This window comes from Tasmannia lanceolata, unplaced genomic scaffold (assembly GCF_043159265.1).
Source record: "Tasmannia lanceolata isolate RefF3 unplaced genomic scaffold, GAP_Taslan_0.1 ptg000015l, whole genome shotgun sequence".
NCBI lineage: Eukaryota > Viridiplantae > Streptophyta > Magnoliopsida > Canellales > Winteraceae > Tasmannia > Tasmannia lanceolata.
Genome location: NW_027518692.1, coordinates 30,797,501 through 30,822,179, shown reverse-complemented (window position 1 = coordinate 30,822,179; position 24,679 = coordinate 30,797,501). Strand labels below are relative to the sequence as shown.

General features: G+C 39.6%; 2 protein-coding genes across 3 annotated transcripts in view; both read left to right on the top strand.

The window, feature by feature from the left end:
* Positions 1-6,163: 6,163 nt before the first annotated feature.
* Positions 6,164-8,190, top strand: LOC143846286 (cytochrome P450 78A3-like). Its single transcript, XM_077354718.1, has 2 exons — positions 6,164-7,147; positions 7,231-8,190. The coding sequence occupies exons 1-2, from the start codon at positions 6,188-6,190 to the stop codon at positions 7,846-7,848; spliced, it is 1,578 nt and encodes a 525-aa protein (XP_077210833.1). The 5' UTR covers positions 6,164-6,187; the 3' UTR covers positions 7,849-8,190.
* A 15,402-nt stretch (positions 8,191-23,592) lies between these two features.
* Positions 23,593-24,679, top strand: part of LOC143847162 (PLAC8 family protein) — a 4,583-nt gene continuing 3,496 nt past the window's right edge. Inside the window, exons 1-2 of one of the 2 annotated variants that reach the window (XM_077355886.1) lie at positions 23,593-23,983; positions 24,573-24,644. In XM_077355886.1, coding sequence (XP_077212001.1) covers positions 23,647-23,983; positions 24,573-24,644 — 409 coding nt within the window. In that variant the 5' untranslated portion in view covers positions 23,593-23,646. The remainder of the gene's footprint in view (positions 23,984-24,572; positions 24,645-24,679) is intronic. The other variant, XM_077355887.1, reaches the window with a different exon arrangement.

Genomic DNA, 24,679 nt, shown 5'->3' with positions numbered 1-24,679 from the left:
CGGGATAATATTAAATAATAAATAAAATCAAGATTTTTGGGTGAAATTTCAAAATTAAAAAAAAAATGATTATAATATAGCAGGATAGGATTTCATTGTTCACGCTGACGTGGACACTGGACAGCCCTCCATCCAGCTTTAGATCCAACGTGGCATGGGTATTTTCTAAATTCCAAACCACAAAATCGGTATTGATTTCTAAGTTCAAAACATATCCCATATTTCTCTCTTTCTAGAAGACCAACTGAACAAGGACATCTTGCTTTTCAGCCAACATGGTTATTTTCTAACAGAATTTATATGATGCCCGACCGTCAAAATCAAACAGACTAGGCGGTTTGGATTTTGATCTGGTCAAAACACCTTTTTTCAGACGGGCTAGGTGGCAAACCACCTGACCCTTGGATTTTGACGGTCGGGCACCATATAAAAACTCAATTTCTAAATTCAAAACACAAAATCGGCATTTTCTAAATCCAAAACATATTTCATATTTCGCTCTTTCTAGAGGACCAACTGAACAAGGACTCTTTTCCAAATGCATCCTACCCCCCCCCCCCCCCCCCCCTCCCCCCCCCCCCCCCCTCTCTCTCTCAATTAGTTACAAGCAACTTCACTTCCTAGAAGATGAGTAATATTGCCCTCCTTTCACCTCTGATTTAGTTTCTATTTGATATGCAAAGAGTGACCTTGGTATGCCCTTGGTCGTAAGTGATCTTGAGAGCAGCCAACTAATGCAAAAGCATGTGGCTTGAAAACCCACCATTTGTAAAGGCAGCCTGAAAACTTAAGAACTGATAACGTATCAACTTACAAAGCCTCAGAAAATTGAAATGCTTTTGATAAGGACAAGATCATTTTGCCAATATATATCTCTGTAAGCTATCTAGTGACTGAGTAACGGCATCACCTTTCTGTTCACGTAGGGAACCAACCCATTTAACTATTAAGTCCATTAATCAAAATCCCCTACCATCGGATGAATCTAACGCTCCCCAATTTGAATGGTGTTAAACTAAAGAAGCAACTGTTCATATTCATGCCGGTAAAATTGAGGGTTAGATTTCACCTATGAGTGAATTTTGATGCGTTGTCCATAAATAGCAAGTAGTAACAAATAAAAGCTATGGATCATAATCATTGAACAGGGCATCTTTAAACATGCGAGTGTGACGAGGAGTGGTAGATGAAATCATTCATATAAATAGTTGATTAGAAAATAGCTGCGGAAAAAAATAATAATGCTCGGATTCGTCGTGGAGATATGAAATTGCTTTTTGGATTTAAGACTAGATTCCTCCTTGGTCTCTGGCTTTTTCCATTCAAAATATTCCTAAGATATAAATTATTCTTATGTGCATTTGATTGTGATGTTTTCTATTGTGAGAAAATGATCAACGGTTAGGGAGTGTAGTTGGTACAGCTGCTTTGAAATTCAGTCGTCCGTGAAGGATGATGAACGCCAAAAGATGACAACGTTTGTTGAATCAAGCAAGGTTGCTTGAAGCATTACACCCTAGGTATCTAGTTTGGAATACCTAGTTTGTTGCCTCCAGCCCCTATATATAGAGATACACTAAGATTATTGACTGGTTAATGGACTCTAGCCCATGTAGGCCCACTACACCGGTCTATTATCTTATTGGACTTATATTAGACAATACATGAGTTATATTATATACCCAACAACATTGGCGGGATGATGTTGCTGCTTACGCTCTCTCGCATTCCTTATATTATTCTTGGAATTTTGAAGGACATAAACACCCTTCTCCTCTTCTCTAATATTAAAAAGGTTTCTATCATTGGCTATCTCTAGCTTCCTTGTAAGGATATCATTTTGAATCATGGCAAGTGGTATTAGAATTATATAGATCAAGGTCCCACCACCACAACTACCTTTAACGGTCTATCTCTCCCTCCCTCCCTCTCTCTCTCTCTCTCACTTATACCACTCTTTTGTTTCCCTACATAAACTCATTTCCCTTCTCCTTCTTCCCTTCAAACAGCACTGTGGAGATATGAAATTGCTTTTCGGGATAATATTAAATAATAAATAAAAATGAGATTTTTAGGTGAAATTTCAAAAAAAAAAAAAACGATTATAATATAGCAGGATGGGATTTCATTGTTCACGCTGACGTGGACATTGGACAGCCCCCCATCCAGCTTTAGATCCAACGTGGCATGGGTATTTTCTAAATTCCAAACCACAAAATGGGTATTGATTTCTAAGTTCAAAACATATCCCATATTTCTCTCTTTCTAGAAGACCAACTAAACAAGGGCATCTAGCTTTTCATCAAACATGGTTATTTTCTAAGAGAATTTATATGATGCCCGACCGTCAAAATTAGACGGGCTAGGTGCCTAGCCCTTGGATTTTGATCTGGTCAAAACACCTTTTTTCAGATTGGCATTCTCTCTCTCTCTCTCTCTCTTAGTTTCATATTTCTCTCTTTCTGGAGGACCAACTGAACAAGACTCTTTTCCAATTGCATCCTCTCTCTCTCTCTCTCTCTCTCTCTCTCAATTAGTTTCAAGCAACTTCACTTCCTAGAAGATGAGTAATATTGCCCTCCTTTCACCTCTGTTTTAGTTTCTATTTGATATGCAAAGAGTGACCTTGGTATGCCCTTGAAAACCCGCCAACACAAGTGGATAACTCTATAAAATTCTGGTCTTTTATTGCTTAAGATTACAGAAAAAACTATCAGTTTTTTTTAGAACTATTTTATTTCTTTGATCTATTTTATTGTTTGTTATTATTGCTACTTGGAGAGATCATGTTCTGATTGGGGTTTCTTTTTTAAACAGTAAAATGGGGCTACTCTGTCCGAAGAAATTTTATAAACCCATCATTTGATGACCATGAAAATAGGTCGTCCCCCCAAATGATCTTTTGCAATGAACCAAACCATTTTGTTATTGTGATCATATAATTCTCAGCATATTTATCATGGTAACATTGATCAGGCAAAAGGTAAACCATATTTAAAGGCCGCCTGAAAACTTAAGAACTGATAAAGTATCACCTTACAAAGCCTCAGAAAATTGACATGCTTTTGATAAGGACAAGATCATGTTGCCAATATATATCTCTGTAAGCTACCCAGTGACTGAGTAACGGCATCACCTTTCTGTTCACGTAGGGAACCAACCCATTTAACTATTAAGTCCATGAATCAAAATCCCCTACCATCGGATGAATCTAACGCTCCCCAATTTGAATGGTGTTAAACTAAAGAAGCAACTGTTTATATTCATGCCCGTAAAATTGAGGGTTAGATTTCACCTATGAGTGTGAATTTTGATGCATTGTCCATTAATAGCAAGTAGTAACAAATAAAAGCCATGGATCATAATCATTGAACAGGTAAGCCCTACATCAATGGTATAATAATCCTTCTTATATTTTTTGAATGGCTTTAATAACCCTTCTTAACTAATACTGTTAAAGTATAAAAGATCAAATAAACCGTCTCCAACATCTTAAGCTTTTGGAGTGATTGGTAGTTTCACATGGTATAAGAGCGAATGCCCGAGTTCAAACCTCGATAGAAAAATCCACATGCAATGGCCAAATCCAAGAAAAAAGGAATAACACGTGAGTTGGAGTGTTAAAGTACAAGAGATTAAATAACACCGTCTCCAACATCTTAAGCTTTTGGAGTTACATATCGGTAGTTTCTAGATGTAGTTTCATTGTTTGTGTTGCTTTTTGTTTTTTCTCTCGCTTTTTTTACTGGTGCATTGCACCTACGTCTGCCCCCGTAGGTCCTAATTTTTGTAGTGAGCATATGTGATTAATTATTTAATCGAATCATAAAATATGGACGCTGATAAATTCGCCCCCTGCAAAAACATATTCGCCCCTTTTTACCGGCTTGTAAGCTTAGCTTACAGCCGGTGTAGTCAGTATAGACGTATTTTTTAATTTTCTCTCTCGGCTGACACACCTAGACGTTGACAGCTCTCTACATCTTTCCCGGAATATAGATTGGTAAATAATATATTTGTCTCCTTTTTTTTTTCCTTAGGACAGCCCCCTTTAGAGTAAAATAGAAGTCATAAATACACTAGAGAGGGCTGTCCCAAATAAAATAGGGGTGAATATAGTCATCATACAATTGGGCCTACTTTATTTGGAATCCAAACCACTCATTAGTTGGGCCCAAAGTAACCAGGCCTTGCCCAAATAATGTTCCCCATATGACGATCCTAATCCTCCAATTAATATATTGAAGGATAGCACCATATGTAAACCTCTACTAGGATCATCCTACGGAGATGATTTTATTGGAAGGCCTATTTGCACTGGGCCCAAGAAATGAACGTTTGGATATTAAAACAAGGTGGATCATCATGAGATGACTTAAATGATGGGTGGCCCACTCCATAGGATGATCTAAACCGTGATTTTTTTTTTTTAAAAGAAAAAAATTACACTTTTAGGGAGTCTGCACATAGGTTACATTTTAAAGAGAAATTATATGATGGGTGGGTGTACAAACCCGTATTTTTTTAAATGTACGGTAAGGCCCGCTCCGTCGGATGATCCAAACCGTCCATTTGATGGGCCATAGCGTAAATAGGCTGTGCCTCAAAAATCATTTACATAGTATGATCCAAACCCTCCGATCTATTGAAGTTTTCATAATGTGAAGTCCATCTATAGATTGGATGGTTAAGTTGAAATGATTTTTGGGCACAACCTATTCATGTTGTGGCCCAACAAATGGACGGTTTGGATCATCATCATTTTCGGGGAGAGAGATGTCAACGTCAACAGCCTGTATGTGAAGAAATACTGACTATGCCGGTTGTCGGCTTACAAGCCAATAAAAAGTAAAGGGGCGAATACTTTCTTTTGTACTTAGATTTGATTTCTGGGAGCTTTCTCTCATTTAGTAAAAGGGAAAATTACATTTACACCCCCTCTAGTTTCTACACATCCACTTCCACCCCTATAGTTTAAAACGTGACAAATACACCCCTGTAGTTTCAATTTGTTTAAGGTAGGCCCCCTCAGCTGAAGGTTCGTCCATAGATTGAAGGGTTAGGATGATCCGATGGAGCTGATTTTTTGGGCACACCCTATCTATGTCAGGACCCATCAAATGAACGCTTTGGATCATCCAAACAATGTGGGCCCACATTATTTGGATGATTTTTTGGTAGTGTTTGGATTCGGGTATGTGCCCACATTATTTGGATGATCCAAAGCGTTCATTTGATGGGTCCTGACATAGATAGGGTGTGCCCAAAAAATCAGCTCCATCGGATCATCTAACCCTTCAATCTATGGACGAACCTTCAGGTGAGAGGGCAAACCTTAAACAAATTGAAACTAAGGGGTGCATTTGTCACGTTTTAAACTATAGGGGTGGAAGTGGATATGTCGAAACTAGAGGAGGTGTAAATGTAATTATCCCTTAGTAAAAAGTAAAGCCCGACCCCAGTTGCAACCTTAGTAAAAAGGTCCGAAGAAAGATGGATTCTGAAGGGCATCTTTGAACATGCGAGTTTGACGAGGAGTGGATGGCGGAAAAAATTGTTGATTAGAAAATAGCTTGCGGACAAAAAAAAGTAATGCTCGGATTGGTAGAGAGATGTGAAATTGCTTTTCGGATTTAAGACCAGATTCCTCCTTGGTCTCTACCTTGTTCCATTCAAAATATTCCCAACGTATAAATTATTCTTATTATGTGCATTTGATTGTGATGTTTTCTAGTGAGAAAAAATGATCAACGGTTAGGGACTATAGTTGGATAGTTGGTACGCCTGCTTTGAAATCCAGTCGTCCATGAAGAGGATGAACTCGTAAGACGATTACGTTTGCTGGCTAACGTTGCTGCTTACGCTCTCACGCATTCCTGTATTATTCTTGGAATTTTGAACCACATAAACACCCTTCTCCTCTTGTATTCTATTAAAATGGTTTCTATCATTGGCTATCTCTAGCTTCCTTGTGAGGATATCATTATGAATCATGGCAAGTGGAAGTGGTACTAGAATTATATAGACCAAGGTCCCCCCCCCCCCCCTCCCACACCCTTAGCGGTCTCTCTCTCCTCCTCTCTCCCTCTCATATACCCGTCTTTTGTCTCCCTATATAAACCCAATTCCCTTCTCCTTCTGCCTTCAAACAATACTGTCTTCTTTCTCATACTTTCTTCTCTTCTCCATGGAAACAATCCCAAATAACTGGTGGGTCTTAGCTGTTGTTGCGAAATATGGAGCCTCTTCCTTCCAAAACCTTATTTCTTTTGCATTTCTCTTACTCTTAGCATGGGTGGCCATGGCCTTCCTCTACTGGTCATTTCCTGGAGGCCCAGCTTGGGGAAAATACTGGTGGAAAAACCATCAACAAAAGACCAAGTTCGTACCCGGCCCCAGAGGGTTACCTCTCTTGGGTAGCATGAATCTCATGTCAAGCCTTGCCCACCATCACATCGCCTATGCAGCTGAGCGATGCGATGCCAAGCGACTCATGGCTTTCAGCCTCGGGGAGACACGCGTCATCATCACATGTAACCCCGATGTCGCGAAGGACATCCTAAACAGCTCCGTCTTTGTTGATCGTCCGATGAACGAGTCTGCTTACAGCTTAATGTTTAACCGAGCTATTGGTTTCGCTCCATATGGAGTTTACTGGAAGAGCCTACGTAGGATCGCGACCACACATCTTTTCTGCCCGAAGCAGATCAATGGCACAGAATATGTAAGGTTCCAGATTGCCACTCAAATGGTTGCGGAATTCAGGCGTGATGGAGAAATACGGGTTCGGGAGGTTATAAAACGAGCTTCGTTGAATAATATGATGTACTCTATTTTTGGGAGAAAATATGAGCTTTGTTCTGGTAACATAGAAATAGAAGAATTGAGTAGTTTTGTGGAAGAAGGGTATGAGCTATTGGGGAAGCTTAATTGGTCGGATCATTTCCCTTTCCTAGCTGGATTGGATCCTCAGAGGATCCGATTTCGCTGCTCGAAGCTAGTGCCAAAAGTGAACCAGTTCGTCAGCGGGATTATAGACGATCATAGAGCTCAAACTGCGGAAAAAAATTGGGACTTTGTTGATGTATTACTGTCATTGCAAGGCACTGATAAGTTATCAGATCCTGACATGGTCTCCGTTCTTTGGGTAAGCAACATAAGCTCAAAGAGAATAATACCCACTCTTTTATTTTATTTCTTTATCTAAATTTTACTCTTTTCAATAAATAGGAGATGATATTTAGAGGAACAGACGCAGTCGCGGTTTTGATAGAGTGGGTTTTGGCGAGGTTAGTTCTCCATCAAGATATCCAAGCAAAGATTCATGATGAACTGGACAAAGTCGTTGGAAAATCCCGCCCTGTGACAGAATCTGATATCCCAGCACTGGTATATCTCTCAGCTGTGATAAAGGAGGTCTTGAGGCTTCACCCACCTGGCCCTCTCCTGTCATGGGCCAGGTTAGCAATCTCAGATACGCTTATTGACGGGCGACATGTGCCATCAGGAACCACAGCGATGGTGAACATGTGGGCGATCATGCGGGACCCAACAGTGTGGGTTCAGCCCCTCGCATTTCAGCCAGAGAGGTTCCTAACGAAGGACGGTGACGTGGAATTCAGCATCATGGGTTCCGACCTCCGTCTGGCGCCGTTCGGGTCAGGCAAGAGGGGCTGCCCGGGAAAAGCTCTAGGGATGACCACTGTTACCTTCTGGGTCGCGTCTCTTCTACATGAGTACTCGTGGTTACCCTCGGAGCTAACACCAGTTAGCCTCTCAGAAGTTCTAAGGCTCTCCTGTGAGATGTCATCACCTCTCACAGTTAAGGTCCTAACTAAGCGTAAATAAGTGATTCCCCTCGTAAAACTATAAACTTTCCTTCCTAGTGTGTTTATAGACATTGTGGATATCGTCTTTGTTGTTGCACACAGCTTTCCCTTCCCGCAGTGTATGTGCCATTGTTGGGAAGGTAAGAGAAGTTGTTGTGTATAGATTGAGTGTTGTATGTGTGTTGTGTATGTAGTACCCCCAATGGGCATGAGTGTGTGTATGCGTTGGGGGTATTCAATAAATGGGGGAGGGGAGATATGTGAATATGAATGTATAGGTTTGGGCATGAGAATGTAAGAGATTAGTGGCATGTGTTTGTAATGTAAGTGAAAGGAAAGTTGTGATTGAGATGAAGTTGTAATGAAGTGGCAAGTGTGTGCAAGTGCAAGATGTGGACTGTTGGGTTGTCACTGTCCAGAAGTGTGTCGCAACAAACTATCGCCGTATCAACAGCTCCAATTGGAAATGAGCTTGAATTTTAACTGCCTAGAACTCTAGAAACTTCCCCTTGCATCTGTAAATAGAGGAGAGTGTTGGGAATAGAGTCAGTTCTTTTGACTGTGAAAATTCTGGTCGTTAGGATCTTCTAGGGAGTTAAAGAGTTGTTTAGATTTATCATACCTTTCCTCTTATCACCTTTGCATGTGGATGAATCGAAGACATGAACACAGGTCTCAGTTATATCAGTTCAGGAGTGAACTAGTTATAAGTTATAACTAAGTCTGGATCATGTTTAATCATTTTGTCAATTTCAAGATCCAAATTATCTCAGCTCTAATAATTTTGTAAACAACTTCAGTCATTAAATCAAATAATCAGATCATTAATTTTTTAAGAGAGAACGCTAGAATTGTGATTGGATCAAGCTAGAATTATATCTAGCGATCCAGAAATTAACTGTGCAAAGAAAGGTTCTCGTGCTTCTGGTTTCGACATTGCAATTAGGTGCTTTAGGTATTAGCAAGAAAGCCCCAAAAACCCCAAAAAACTCTTTTTTTTCTTTTTCTGTTTACGAGCAGTAGCCGCAAGGCCCGCAACTTGCGAGCGATTCGCAACTTATGATTACCCCTGAACGCAACTCGAGGTTAAGGCTAATCATAACAGAAGTTTAGAATCCAAAATTTCTTAGTTTTCTCAAATCCGGCCATTCAGAGCTATATCCTTGGGGATTCCCCGGCAAAGTCACCAGTCTGTGCTTGCGATCCGGGAGGTCAGGGACCTCTCGCATCACACCCACGTGGGAATATCGGTTGGTCCCAAAACCTGCTCTCGTATCCTCTCACCCGGGTTGTTGGTGCGGTCTCGGGAGTGTGTTCTCTCTCTCTCTCTCTCTCTCTCTCTCTCTCTCTCTCTCTCTCTCTCTCTCTCTCTCTCTCTCTCTCTCTCTCTCTCTCTCTCTCTCTCTCTCTTTTGTTTTTATTGGGGGCGTTCCTCTCGCCCTCGTTAGCTGATTTTGAACACATTTGTGTTTCTGGTGAACTTGGGATAAAATTCGAATCACCAAAAATACAATGACCAAAGTCGCCACCTAGGTTCGGACCTAGGACCCATAATTAACTCTGTAAGCATGGTTTGATAGAATCTAAGTAAGGGATATGGGTACATGAGGGGAAGGTGTTAGGCACCCCTCATGCCCGAATTAACCCGGTCTTTTAACTTGACTTAGCGGATATGAGAAAATTTAGTAAAAATTGGTTTTAAACTCTTGTTACGATTAACATAAAATTAAAGAATTTGAGAAATGAGGAAAATGGGTTTGCCCTAACTTCAAGAAGGTTTCCGCTATATGACTTGGGTTTAGAGGATATCCAAATCTTATAGCTACCCTTAATCTAAGCGAGATGAATTGTAAAGGATAGAATTTAAATGACAGAAAGCGAATAAAAGAAATGAGTTCATTTCTCTCTTTTTTTCTCTCAACTTAAGGAGCATCAAGCTTTCTTCTCTATCTCTCACAACCTATGGTGGAGCCCGAGAAAAAGTATGGAGATAAAGAGGGAGAAAAGAACCATAACTGTGAAAAATGAGGGGATTTAGGCTACAGGGTTTGGAACAAATGGATCCCCAAACCTTATAGCTACCCACTACCAAATTGTAATTGAAATATTGGTAAAGCGATAAATAAAGCAGTGAATATACCTAGGGATTGGGAAATCCCTTTGCCTCCCGATGTGAAAGTGGGCGCCGCTCTGACTCCTTAGAATTACGGCAGAGTGCCGACATCCCAAGCTCACAAGAGATTCCAAAAAAAACTGGAGGGTTAGAGGTGACTATTCTCAGTTTCTACGGGAATCTCAAAAGCTTCTAGAACCTACTCAGATCCTTGTATGAGATTTTCAATTTTCCAGTGTTTCCTCTCTCGGAAGTTTTCTTTGGAAAATCGGGTTTTCTCTGGATTTTCGGTGTATTCTTTGGTTTTTCTGGATATCAAACAAATGAGGGGGGGGGGGGGGTATTTATAGATTTTTCAGATCCACCCGTAATCGCGGGTTTGAGATTATGAGGGGTGGTGGGGCCCCGGGTTGGTATTTCGGGGTCCTGGGTTGGTTTTTCGGGATTTCAGCTTGGATTCCTGGGTTGCCGTGATAGGCGGATGCCATGTGGGAACGGGCTAAGGGGTCGGATCTCCGGGATCTTGGTTTGGCGAACTCAGGGCTTGGTTTGAAGTAGGTTTGGTTAAAGGTGTATATAGCAGAAAATCATTCAATCTGAGAGAAGGATCAGAGCCTTGGGGATTATCATCGGAGTCATCATCGCGGCTACCTATCACCTATCATTAGTCTGGTCTTGACAAAATGGGGGGTCTACACATTCAAGACCAAAATGGGGGGTCTACACATTCCCACTTTGCTACTAACATGTGTTTGATATAAAAGCACATTATGCATTCCTTTAATTTTCCCAATAGATGTCATGAAATCAATTAATCGATAAAGGATTATTTCATAAATACTGACTTTTAGGGTATATTCGCTAACACGTGGTCCCCAACCAAACTCATTAGGCCGAAACAAGCACAAGCTTCAACCGAGCTAAACGGACTAAGGTCAAGCGAGCATGAGTCGTGCTTTGTTGATCGATGTGAGCATCTTAGCCTGATCTTATCTTGCCGGGGTGGATGCTCCTAAACCAAGACAGGAGGATAGAACACAACTTCTCAGGACGAACTCAGGAGGCTGACCTCTAGCAATCCTAACTCACTGCACTAGAGCAAGGGCAAATGTTGACCGAACTCGACAAGCCGAGGTGGGTGTCATTCATAAAAGATGATTCTTCCACGAGTAGACAGTTTAGACTTCAATATCCACCATCCAACCAACTTGACAAGACGATTTCAAGGCCAATGAAACCAAGAATGGGGAAGTACTTCACACCTCGCCTGAGCTGAAGGGACCGAGGTGAACGCTTGCACTGACCTACATGGACTGAGATGAACAGTCCCAGTTGCTGACAAACTTAAGGTGTCAACTATTCATAGCCAACAACCCGACCTAAGGAAACCGAGGTAGAAGACTTACTTCCTTGGCCTATAGGGCGCCTAATGAAGCTGGGAGGGCAACATGTTGGGGGTGAAAATCTGACATCCAATGGGAAGTTGACACGTGGCACCAAGAGATTCACATGCTGGTTAGGGTAAAATGGTGATTTCACAACCCTTCTAGAAACCCAAAAAACCAACCACAATATCAGATAAACTTGGAACATGATGTTCTAGAAAAATCCACTCAATCGGGCAAGTGTCTTAAAAGGCAACATTCTTTCAACACATAAGACTCTAGTCTATTAAAGGGGGATCAAATTTCGAGGTACGTAACACACAAGACACATCACTCTTCTCTTCCTCGCTCAGCTTAGCTCATAATGTTGCCCTATCTAACTTAATCATCAGAGAGTCCCACGGAGTCCAACTTTGGCCCTCTTGCCGATTCCGACATGTTTCTCTGAGTATAGGTCATCTTGAAGAGCCAGCTTAGCGCAGGACTACCTGTGAGAACCAGTTCAGAATTTAGCAATAACACTCAAATTTGAGGTACTTTTTTATGAGAAATTATATGGTGTAAGGGCTTACAACAATAAGGCCTTTTGTACGGTGGAAGTACCACCCTTGACATTTGATCCAACAGCAGCTCCTCAAAAAGCTCAAAAAGTGAGCTGTTGTTGGATCAAATATCAAGGGAGGTACCCTACCGTATTGTTGTAAGCCCTTACACCATATAAAATCTCCTTTTATATTAATTGGAAAGGCATTTGAAAACCTTCGATCCAAGGATATTCTCTCTTATAAAAGTAGAGTGTAGGTTTTTTGCACCAACACCTATTTATTGGGATGTGCATCTCCAAATTTTATTTTAAGAATTTCAAAAAGAAAAAGAAAAAAAGAGTAATGCTAGACTCAATGGCGCCCTTGTAAAAAAGGGCAAAAAGGATGCCCCTATCGGTCGATATCGGCGCGTGTGAGTCTACCACTCCTCATACAAATATCCGCCCCTGCTTAGCCAAATCAAGTAATTAGAAAAGAAAAAGAAAAAGAAAAAACAAACCGATTAAACTCGTCCGAGTCACGATCTAGAGAGCGAGCGAGTCAGAACCCAGCTGAAATTACCGGACTGGGTTAAAAAATTAGAACTCGATTACATGACACCCATTGAGTGTATACGAATCGAGAGGAAGCTCTGCTTCAAACTTCTCCCTCGTTTCTATAATACTCCTACCCATAACAAACTCTACACAAATCTAAACTAATTTATTCAACTCAAGCGAGGCCATCTAGGTACACAACAATTTTATAATCCAAGATTTTATAAGCTTGAATCTGGATTTTACAAGCTAAAGCCTGGATTTTATAAGGAAAAACCTGAATTTGTACAGTACTGGATTTTACAAGCTAAAATTTGATTTTTATAAGCTAAAACCTGGATTCTTTTAATCCAGAATTGTATGATCCTATATTTTACATGCTAAAAACTGATCTATATAAGCTAAAACCTGGATTATTTTAATCCAGGGTTGTAAAATCCTAGATTTCACAACCTTAAACCTGGATTTTATAATCTAACACTTGGATTTTACAATCCTGGAGTGTAAAATCCATGTATCCAAACAGCCACTTCGAGTGTCGGTTCCAATTTGATGAAATATGGGGTCTTGATTTGTAGGTAAGCTTGGATTGAACTTCCAATCTACGGATTGAAGAAAAAAAAGCCTTGACCATTGAAAAAAAAAACAAACTTCAGACAAATTCCATTTCAAATTGCTTTCAAAATCTATAAAAAACATCATTAATATTTATTTTTTACGTCAACAATTTTAGGTGACGGGTGATCTAAGACAAATTCATACTTATGTAGATTCAGATCAACCAAAGGTGGGGTTCACATGTGTTATGCCTCGCTGTATTACAATGAGGTTGCATCTCACTTCGGATAATCTGAATCGTCCATTGTTTTGTTTTGAATCACATATAATTCAAAAAAAAAATGCCAATCAAGCAATGCTAACTTCTCAATAATACAACCCCTTGAAATTAGCACATTATATCCCAACAAGAATCATAACTCTGGCCAAATGCCATTAAGAACACATTGATCAAATGATTAGGCCCTTGATCCACTAAATCTCGTTTAGGATTATGCCAAGAACAACTAAACCATTGATTTTTAGTTATAGTGATATATCTTATGCATGGGATGCCCGTTCATGATGGGACCAAGACCATTTGTGTCATCTCATGATGTTCTACAAGATTAACAGTTTTGATTTCACCTAAATGTCTTGTAAAGAGCTCAAAAATCCGGTTTTACCCTTGAGGTTAAAATATTGCCCTCTTTAAGAAAATGCGGAGTGCTAATATCAAAACTAGGGAATGCCACCAAACAGTTTTGCTTGCCTGCTCGTCTCTAGAAGGTCATTTTCGTGATTTTGGGGGTATCTTTTTATGAAAGGCATTTTTGTTATTTTGTGGGTATTTTTATTTATTTGCACAAGAGAAGGGTTTCTCTGGCCAAGCCTCTCTTGATTGGCGTTTTTGTGAGTTTGGTGGTAGCTCTGTCTGGAAGAGTATGGCTGGCCAAATCACATGTTTGAATAACTACATATTTGGTAAAAGCAAGATAGCCAAAAGGACTTTTGATTCCATGTAGGGGTGTAAACGAGCCGAGCCGAGCTTGGCCAGGCTCGGCTCGGCTCGGTCAGGCTCGCGAGCGACTCACGAGCCTTACCGAGCTCGGGTTATATTATGTTCACACCCCTCATCTTCCCTGGACAGCCCTACTAGTGTAATTTGACTACTTTTTTTACACTATGGGGGGTGGTCCTAGTAACAAATGGGGTTCCAAAAATGAAGTGACATATTTTGCCCCCCCTTTCACAACCCTTTTAATGTATAAATTAATATATAATATATATATTTAAATATATTAAATTCTTAACGAGCCTTAACGAGCCGAGCCGAGCCTGGCCTAAATTAGGCTCGGCTCGTTAAGCTTAACGAGCCTGGTGAGCCGGCTCAGCTCGGCTCGTTAAGGATTCGAGCCGAGCTCAAGCTCGAGCGAGCCTCCGAGCCCGAGCCAAAATTGACACCCTTAATTCCATGGTCTAGTAATAAATAAAAAACATAGCCAAAGCCTTCTTGAAAATTTTGACAATTCCCCTGCATCCGTCCTTGGTTGCAGATGTTGATGAATAGCATTATTAACTTCTCTTGCTTAAACAATTTTTCTCACTGTTATCGTCATATTATTGGAGTTTTACATGTATTTGTAGACTTTCTAATGTCTTGTAGGTAGGGATTTTGGGTCTGGGCCAAGGGATTTTTTGGTTCCCAGGTAGAGAATGGCATGGTTGGGGAAGGTCTCCATTAGGGGGGTTCCTAGATCTAGCTGGGGCGGTGACTATGCTGAGGGACAGCGTGAAGAATATCGAGAAGAATTTCGATAATGCTGTTGGTCTGGAGGATAAATCTGACTCTGGGCAAGGTAATGCCATTACTCTTTACAATTGGGTCAAGTGTTTTAGAGTTCGTTTTATTTTTTCGATCCATAATCTGAAACTTGCATTGTTCACATTTCAGTATTTAGTTAAGGGTGTTGCTAACGAGTGACCACTCATTAAGGTGCATTTGAAACTTAATTTTGCACATGTTTTGGGACTTTTTTACATGAAAACATTTGTAAATGTGTCAAAACATGTGTGAAATAGTTGCAAATTAAGTTTCCAATGCACCTTCAAAAGTTAATGGGAATTATTGGGTCAATGAAATGGTGGAAACTCTATTCATACTAGGTATTTATAAAACAAAAATACTAAACATACATACGAGAATCTATACAGACAATTCAGGTAACATGGCTCCTTGGTTTATACAAATGTCCTTCTGAATCGATTACTCCTCATAATTTACTCCATTTCACTTAGAGACCTTTAGTTTTTTCATTGATATAACTCTTCAAAGTGAAAGCTCTTTATAATCTTGATCAAGTTCAGGTGTCTCCATTGAGAACCATTGCCAAAGATTCCAGTACACCACTGGAGAGCTTTGCCTGCTCCTGTCTTAGTATTTGTCATAATCCTAAAACATATTTGTCATACTCCTAAATGTTTGTTGTCCTTTGTTCTGGGTGCCTTTTTCTAGATTCTTCACGAAGGGCTTTGGTGGCACGTCTCTAGTAGTTTTTCGAAGTTTTTACTAGATGGGCTTAAACTTAAGGGGCAGGTTATAATATACAGAGCTGTCATCTCGTAAACTTCAGGAAAATTGAGTGAGGCTCTAATGTGTAAATTTAGCTGCGTAGTATTTTTTTCTCATTGACACTAATTTGTAGTGTGAGGAATGGCATAAATATGCTTTCACTATAATTTCCACTACGTGATTTGCTTTACTATTAGTTTTTCTTGTATCGAGTAGAAGATTTCCATAGTTTGAAGATTTCATAAAAATTACTATGTCTATTTCATGTAAGTGACACTTTTCCATACCACATCAACTTGGTAACATTCTTATTCTTTTATTTTCCTCCATTAAATTTCTACATGAAGGGCATACAAGTTTCTTGTTCCTGCATGTTAGTCTGAACAGTCTGAAAGTCTTCATAGCAGGTGATTACCATCTTGGTATTGCCCCCATGTAAAATGCAGTCTTATGCGCTGAAAAACATGTATCGCTTTATGGAAATGGATGTTACCAAGTTGATGTGGCATGGTAAAGTGTCATTTTCCCCCGTTACCTTGAAAAACATGTTTTTCTTAGTAATGTGACTATTAACAGAATGTGTGTATTATTATTCAAGGAAAAAAAAGGGAATGTGGATCTTTTCCTTTCTCCAATCCACTTGATTGTGTTGTGTGATCATGGTTTAAAATTTCGGTACCAGTTTCTGACCCTTGAAATTTCGAAATTTTGGTCGAAATTTGGTAATAATTAAAAAAGCTTATTTAATTCATTTCAAAATTTCGGACCGAAATTTTGAAATTCTGAAATTTCGGCCGAAATTTTGTAACATTTTTTTTTTTTTTAATTACATTTTCTCAAAATTTCAAACCGAAATTCGAAATTTCGCCAAATTTCGGTTGCGGTCCCCACTGAAATCCGAAATTTCGATTTCGGTCGAAATTTAAAAGCATGTGTGTGATTAGGCTTTTTTTATTTTTTCTATTAATTATTAAACATGGGCATTGTAGTGTGTTTTTGTTAGAGTTACTGGAAGCAAAAGCATCAAGAATAGCCTGATTTTCTTGAAGTGTATGTGATTATGGTGAAAGCAAAATTTGGAAAGATACTTGGTTTGGGCTTTTGGGAAGCCTAGGTATAAAAGTCTCCTAACATAACAGAGAGAGAGAGAGAGAGAGACTTCTTGTGTGTTTTCTATTGTGATTCTTCGTGTGTGTTTCTCTCAGCGTACTCTCGTGTATAATCTTGGTTGAGAAGGAAGGAAAGGAGTGCATGTTTGTGGGTTTCGGGTTAAATCGGTTGTAATCCTTATAAATTTGTTTTCTTATAGTGGAAGATCGTGTTCTCGCTTGTGGCCGTAGGCATCTTGGCCTAACTACATAAAATGCCGTGTTCATCTTGTGGATTGTGTTTACTTTTACTTTTTCATTTATTTGTGCATGGTCAAATCTGATTTGCCGCACGGATTTTCTCTCAACACATTCCCTCAATTATGGAGCTTTTGGCATACTGGTTAGGTGCCTATCAGATTCAAAAGTCCCCTTCCCTTCCCTCTTTCCATTTGAGGTCTCCATTTTATAGAGAAAGATGGCTTTCACAACAACGGAAAATCCACTTCTCAAATAGTGAAACCAAAGTTTACACTAGCCCAAGAACAATAACCAAAAGAGAAGAAGAACAATCACCACAAGATGTAATCCAATACATATGAGAGAAGAACAAAACTACAAGTAGAAAGCTTCAACACATAGAGAAAATATGGAAAGTTGGTCTTTTCTTCAAACCTAAGCTTGCACACAAGATAGCTTCAATGGCTTCAATGGAAGTCTAGGAAGATTGTAGAGAATCTCTACCAAAGTGAAGTTAATTAGACTAGGCTTAGTCAAGGAAAGTAAAGAGAAGTAATAGCTTTGGTAGGAGATAGTGGGTATAGGAAAGTGGGGACTTTAATGCAAGGATAGTGGGTTTAGAGTTTCAAGTAGGGGTTTGAATTTGAAATAGGAAGTGGTGGAAAAAGTTGTAGCAAATATGTGTAGCTCACACATGTGCAAGCTAGGCAAAAAGACCAACATGCCCATGGACACAAAAGTACATATTTGCCCTCACTACATCTCTCAAAATAAAAATAAAATAAAGCAACCCAAAAAATACACTTTAAAAATTAACACTCCCCCTTAAAGTGATTTTTTGGAAACTACTCAAAGCTTACCCCGAAGTAGCTCAAATGGTCCTTTGGAAAGTGACTTGGTAAAGATGTCGGCAATGTTCTCTTTGCTCCTCACTTCCGCTACACCAATTGTACCATTTAGCACATTTTCACGAATGAAATGATGTTCGATCTTGATATGTTTTATTCTTGCATGACAAACCGAATTTGTGGCAAGTTTGAGTGCACTTTGGTTGTCACCAAGAATAGTCATCGCCTTGTGAATAGGTACATGACCATCTTCAATTAACCGCCGCAACCAAACACATTCTTGAGACGCAAGAGCAGCGGCCTTATATTCCGCTTCCGTTGTTAAAAGAGACACCGAGTCTTGTTTCTTACTACGCCAAGAAACACCCGCCGATCCACACAAAAACACATAATCGGAAGTAGATCTTCGATCATCCAAGTCCCCTCCATAATCAGCATCGGTAAATCCATTCAACACAAAATCAACTCATTTCTTGTAAAGCAACCCAAAGTCAAGGGTAGAATTCACATACTTCCGCTTCCAAGTGTGGTTTCCGTAGCCCTTGCATATAGCGACTAACAAGCCCAACGGAAAAAGAGATGTCCAGTCTTGTAATAGTCAAGTAGATGACACTACCCACAAGAGCACGATATGACCGCGTATCTGGAAGAAACTTGCCTTCTCCCCGCCTTATCTTTATCTTGGGATCAAGATGAGTAGATGATCTTTTACTTCCACTCATTCCAAATCTTCCAACTAATTTCTCCACATATCATTTTTGAGAAACTAGCACGCCATCCTTTAAGGTCTCCACGTCCAAGCCAAGAATGTGACTTAGCTCTCCCAAGTCCTTCATCTCAAAACGAATAGATAGTTCATCCCTTAGCTGTGCAACCTCAACATCGTTGTTGTCGGTAACTATCATGTCGTCGACGTAAAGAAGCACAATGATAAACAAGCCTTTGTCTTTCTTCACAAATAACTAGAATCGGAGTTAGAAGCAAAATAACCACAAAATTGCAAGTATTTGGCAATCTTACCATACCATGCCCTTAGAGCATGCCTCAACCCATAAAGAGCTTTCTTGAGCTTACAAACATGAGTCGGATTATCACTTGAATTGTAACCCGGCGGTTGCTGCATGTAGATGATGTCTTTGTCAATCTCACCATACAAATTCTTAACATCAAGTTGAAACAATTTCCAACCATGACAAGCGGCCAATGAAATTACAACTCGAACGGAAGTCATCTTGGCAACGGGACTAAAGGTCTCCTCATAATCCTCTCCATACTTTTGAGAGAACCCTCTAGCCACCAACCTTGCTTTGAATCTATCCACACTCCCATCCGCTTTCATCTTCAATTTGTACACCCATTTACATGTAACCAGGTTCATATCATTAGGCTTAGGAACAAGATCCCAAGTCTCATTTTTCACAAGTGCCTTCATCTCTTCATCCATAGCATCATTCCATTCTCTTACCCCTTTTGCTTCATTAAAGTAAGAAGGCTCATTGTCATCAAATGGACTGGAAAGGAAACAAGAATAAGTGCTCACCATATTTTCATCTCGATATCGTGTCGGCTTGACAATCTTTCTTTTTTATCTTCTAAGATGTGATGCACTACACTCCTCTTCATTAATTTCTTCATTTTGCTCATCTTCTTGAACATGACGTGCAACATCATTCCCCTTATCAACTTGCTCCCCCATCGGCAAAGAAGAAGAAGACCCAAATTTTATTGGAACATTTGGTGTCACCGGCAAGTTCATTGTTGCTTGAAGCTCAACCTCAACAAGGATGTGCTCACCTACACCCACACCATTAGTGGAACCACCATCCAAATCATTATAAGAAGAGATTTCATCAAACACAATATTTCATCAATCATTATAGGATCCATTCACTTCCAACCTTTTTCTTCCTTTCATCATACCCAATGAAAATACACTTCTTCGCCTTAGCATCCAGCTTGGTTCTCTTTTCATCCGGCACATGCACATAGCAAATTGAACCAAAAACCTTGAAATGCTTGACACTAGGCGTCACCCCAAACATCAACTCATAAGGAGACTTCATATTAATCGGACTAAGAGGTACCCGATTAATCACATAAGTTGCATAAGCCATACCTTCCGCCCATAAGGCCTTGGGTAAATTCTTTGCATACAACCAACTTTTACAAGTTTCCACAAGATGCCTAATCTTCCTCTCCACCACTTCGTTTTGTTGAGGCGTATAGGCACAAGTGAGATCCATTTGGATACCATGATCACGACAAAACGTAGAAAATTCATCGGAAGTAAACTCCGTACCATTATCGGTTCTCAACCGCTTGATCGACTTATGAAGTACACCTTCAACGGTCTTCTTGAACTCAACAAACTTAGACAATGCATCGGATTTCTCCATTATAAAATACACCTATGTGAATCTAGTAAAATACACCTTCAACGGTCTTCTTGAACTCAACAAACTCAACAACCGTTGGATAAGCTCCAACGGGACCTTGCACCTTGAAAGAGACTTGTCAAATGGAAGACGATGTGCCTTACCATATTGACAACCCTCACACATCTTTCTACCACCAAAAGAATTCAAATTTGGTAGCCCATTCACTAGATTCTTAATCACCATGACCTTCAATTTATCCATGCTAATATGACCCAATCTAGCATGCCAAATTGAAGCGCCATCATTTGTACTCATTTTATCAACATATAAAGTCGAAGCCGATAAAACAAACAAATCTTTAACTCTCTTACCGGTGTAGACAACATCTGCCTTCAAGCTTAAAATATTCCGAAGAAATTTCACCTCCTTAGGCCCGAACAAAACATAATTTCCCGCATCAACCACATTTGCCACCGAGAAGAGATTCTTCTCCATGCCGGGAACATGAAACACACTCTTAAGTGTAATAGGATCCTCATTCGCTCCATCAATGGTAATGACCCCTTCTTTCTCTACCAGATGTATAGTGTTGTCCGCCGTGATAATAACATCGTTGCCTTCATAATTTCGAGACTTTGAGAATTTGGATTCGTGCCGATAAGATTATGCCTACAACTGGAATCGACAATCCAAACATCCTCAAAATTGATGGATGCCGAAGCACCAACCATAGTAGTTTCCGCCACGAAACATCTACCCCAATCTTCTTCATGTTTTGGATCATCAACTTTTTCAGCTACATTGCCATCCTTCAAGTTCGCACGACAATTCTTTTGTATATGCCTAAGTTTACCACATCGGTAACACTTGATTACTCTTTCGGTTTCCATTATCCAAAACGGATGATCCTCCTTCATCTCCACCTTTACTTGGAATATTTTTCTTCTCTTTATATTTGTTGGAAGGCTTCTTATTGCTTGAAAATAATGCTTCTCCTTCACTCTCGGATATTGAACAACCCGCCATTTGTCTAGCTAAAGACTCTTGTGAAGCAAGAAGATTCTCAAACTCCACCAAAGAAGGTTGCCGATCCCACCCTTGAATCGACGTAACGTAGGGAATATACTATCTTTTCAACCCACGAATAATATGCCGCTTCATTCGTGCCTCCGAAATAGGCTATTCCGGATCCAATAAAGAAATCTCCAAACAAAGATTCTTGATCTTAAAAAAGAATTGAGAAATAGAGAGACTACCATGTGTAGTATTCGCCAACTCATTCTCCAACATTAGTAGACGAGCCATATTTTTCTTGTTGAGCAATCCATCAAGGGTAATCCAAATCTCACTCCCTGATTTACACCCAATGATGTTCTCAAACAAGTCATGCGAAATTGACCGCTTCAAAAGAAATTCGGCCTTAGCATTCTTCATCCTCCACGCCTTCAATACATTGGCATTTTCTTGTGTATCTTCCGGAACTACAACAGCATTGCTACAAACAACCTCCCATAAATCTTCTCCCACAAGATATGGCTCCTTACATGTTCTCCATATCTTGTAATTTGATTGATTTAACAACTCAATGCCGAGTCCACTAACCCTTCTACTCATATCCATCTTCAAAGCACCGATTGAACTTCTTCGCCAAGAGAATCTTGACAAGCACCAACTACCACCCTTGTGGCTCTGATACCATATAGAGAAAGACGGCTTTCACAACAGCGAAAAATCCGCTTCTCAAATAATGAAACCAAAGTTTACACTAGCCCAAGAACAATAACCAAAAGAGAATAAGAATAATCACCACAAGATGTAATCCAATATATATGAGAGAAGAACAAAACTACAAGTAGAAAGCTTCAAGAGGAAAGCTTCAACACGGAGAAAATATGAAAAGTTAGTCTTTTCTTCAAACCTAAGCTTGCACACAAGAGAGCTTCAATGGCTTCAATGGAAGTCTAGGAAGATTGTAGAGAATCTCTACCAAAGTGAAGTTAATTAGAATAGGCTTAGTCAAGGAAACTAAAGAGAAGTAATAGCTTTGGTAGGAGATGGTGGGTATGGGAAAGTAGGGACTTTAATGCTAGGATGGTGGGTTTAGAGTTTCAAGTAGGGTTTAAATTTGAAATAGGAAGTAGTGGGAAAAGTTGTAGCAAACATCTGTAGCTCACACATGTGCAAGCTAGGCAAAAAGACCAACATGCCCATGGACACAAAAGTACATATTTGCCCTCACTACATCTCTCAAAATAAAAATAAAATAAAGCAACCAAAAAAATACACTTTAAAAATTAACACATTTGAGATTGTCCTTCTCTTCCCTTTCTCCTGAAATATTGAATGAATAGATTGTGTGAGATTTTTCTATTTCTTTTTCCTTATGCTCTGTTTGGTTGCATGTTTTGGGAGGATTGTAGGAGTTTCAAATGCATGAGATCTCCCCAAAGCATGTTTGGTTGTCATTTACACCTTTGACCACTAGACAACTTTTAGACAGCATTATTGGTTTTTATCCTAGATGGCGCCTACGTGGCGGAGATGTTCCCCCCATAATCTTCTCCCCTTTTTTCACAAAAATAGAAAAATTTGTTGGGAGAAGTGGAGAAATTCTTGTCTTATTCTTTTTCTCTTTCTCTCTCTTCCACCTATATTTTGATAATGACACCCTACATCTTCCGCTAATTTCCTCGCGCAACCAAACAATACTCGCAAATCTCCCTCCTAATATTCTCCCCATCTCCCATTCTTTTTCACTCTTGTCTAATTCTCTTTGATTTATTTTTCTCCTATTCTCCTAGCCAGATACAAGCAACCAAACAGAGCGTTAGTGAATGAAATTTCCACGATAACCACAAAAACCTCTAGCATCATTTGACAAATCTGACAACTCCCATCATATGAAATGGGCTCAACGTCAATATATGAAATCCTTCGAAGAGAATGAATCAAAATATAGTCGCTACACCAAAAACTGAGCACAAAGACCTTTCAAAAACACGTTAAGAACTTCTTTCCACTAGCGATTCCCAACCGCTCCAAGGATAGCTTTTCCTAAAAGCTATACCCCCTTTGTGTACAAAAATGCCCCAATCATCTTATATATGGACATGAGGGTGAGGGGCTGTGTTGGAGGTTGGGTTCAAGGTTTCACACCTCACTTGTGTTTGAGGTTGGGTTCAAGGTTTCACACCTCACTTTCTTAAGGCTCTATGGACTGAATGTGAATGCCTTGAAGACTTTGGTGTCCGTACACCCATTTGAGACGTATGATAAGATGATTGTCACTTCATGACTTTGCCGTTTCCATTTCATATTCATGTACTTTCTTCATTTGTGTCTTTCAATCCAATCATTAAGGAACAACCAAAAACATAAACTACACCGTTGGATACTTCTCATCTATTTGGAAAGAACCTTAAGACAAAACCCCATCCAATTAAGAAATCCATTTAGAGATGGGCATCCCATTGATTCCAACTCATACTTCGATACTCGATATGTACAAGACCCATCAATAAACAAGCTAAAGGCTCAACTCTAATTCTGATCAAGGTCAAGTAATCTTTGATTAGATGGGTAGAATTAAAAACACAGAACATGGAGAATTAGTGCAACCGCCAGAACCTCTAGGTGATCTGACGGAATCCGTTGGAAATCTACCGGAGTCCATACGGTCGCCACCGGAATCCGGCCATGCCGACACAAGTGGACCCCAATCACAAGCTAGTGATTTGCAAGAAGATGAAATTCCTGTGCCTTTCCCCCCAACTAAGCCTCTAGGAAACATGGGCCCGCCTCGTACAGAACCGGCTTATGCCGTTCCGGTAAATCCTCCGGTTGTTACGACTTCGGTGATTGGATATCCCTGGACAACAGGACTATTTGATTGCCATGAACACCAAACAAATGGTACAACTTTCAAAACTCATCATTTTTGTCTCTCTTTTGAAGCATGATAACAATCATTGAGCTTGAATTAACAGTTACATGCTACACTAACTCTAACAATCAATAATTTTATTATTTTTTAAGTATAATTGCAACCCTTGTTTAAATTTTTCTAATATATGTTTCCATGTAGGTTATTTTTATTTTATTTTTAGAAAATTCATTGATGTTGTATCATCCTAAAATACAACATCTAATTTTATATGAACTCAGCCAATTATACTTATTTTCTTGTAAACTGTAGAGGCTTCCATTGGCAACATATTTTATCACAGGTAATGTTTAAGGGTGCAACTCGGGTCGATTTTTTGGGAATTTGGGTTGAGCTTTTGCAATAAAATCGAGTCGAGTTCTGCTTGATTTCAATTCATTTTGTAGCAAAAACTCAACCCGATCCTGCCCAAATTGCAAATGTTCTTGCACTTCACTAAAGCCCAGTTTGGATGGCAGGAAATTTCTGGATAAGTTTGGAAAAGAAACAATTATTTTCGCTACTTTTGCTTACTTAGCTTGTTCTTTTTCTTTTTTCTTTTTTTGTATATTTTTGCAGCTATTATGACTGCATTTTTCCCTTGTGTGACTTTTGGGCAGATTGTGGAGATCATGGACGGCGGCCAAACGAGTAAGGAAATAAGTAATAAAGAAAAAAAAAGAACC

Coding starts and splice junctions, on each gene's coding strand:
- LOC143846286 (XM_077354718.1), top strand. CDS start 6,188: ATGGAAACAATCCCAAATAACTGGTGGGTCTTAGCTGTTGTTGCGAAA. Junction 7,148..7,230: donor ACATGGTCTCCGTTCTTTGG/GTAAGCAACATA, acceptor TTCAATAAATAG/GAGATGATATTTAGAGGAAC.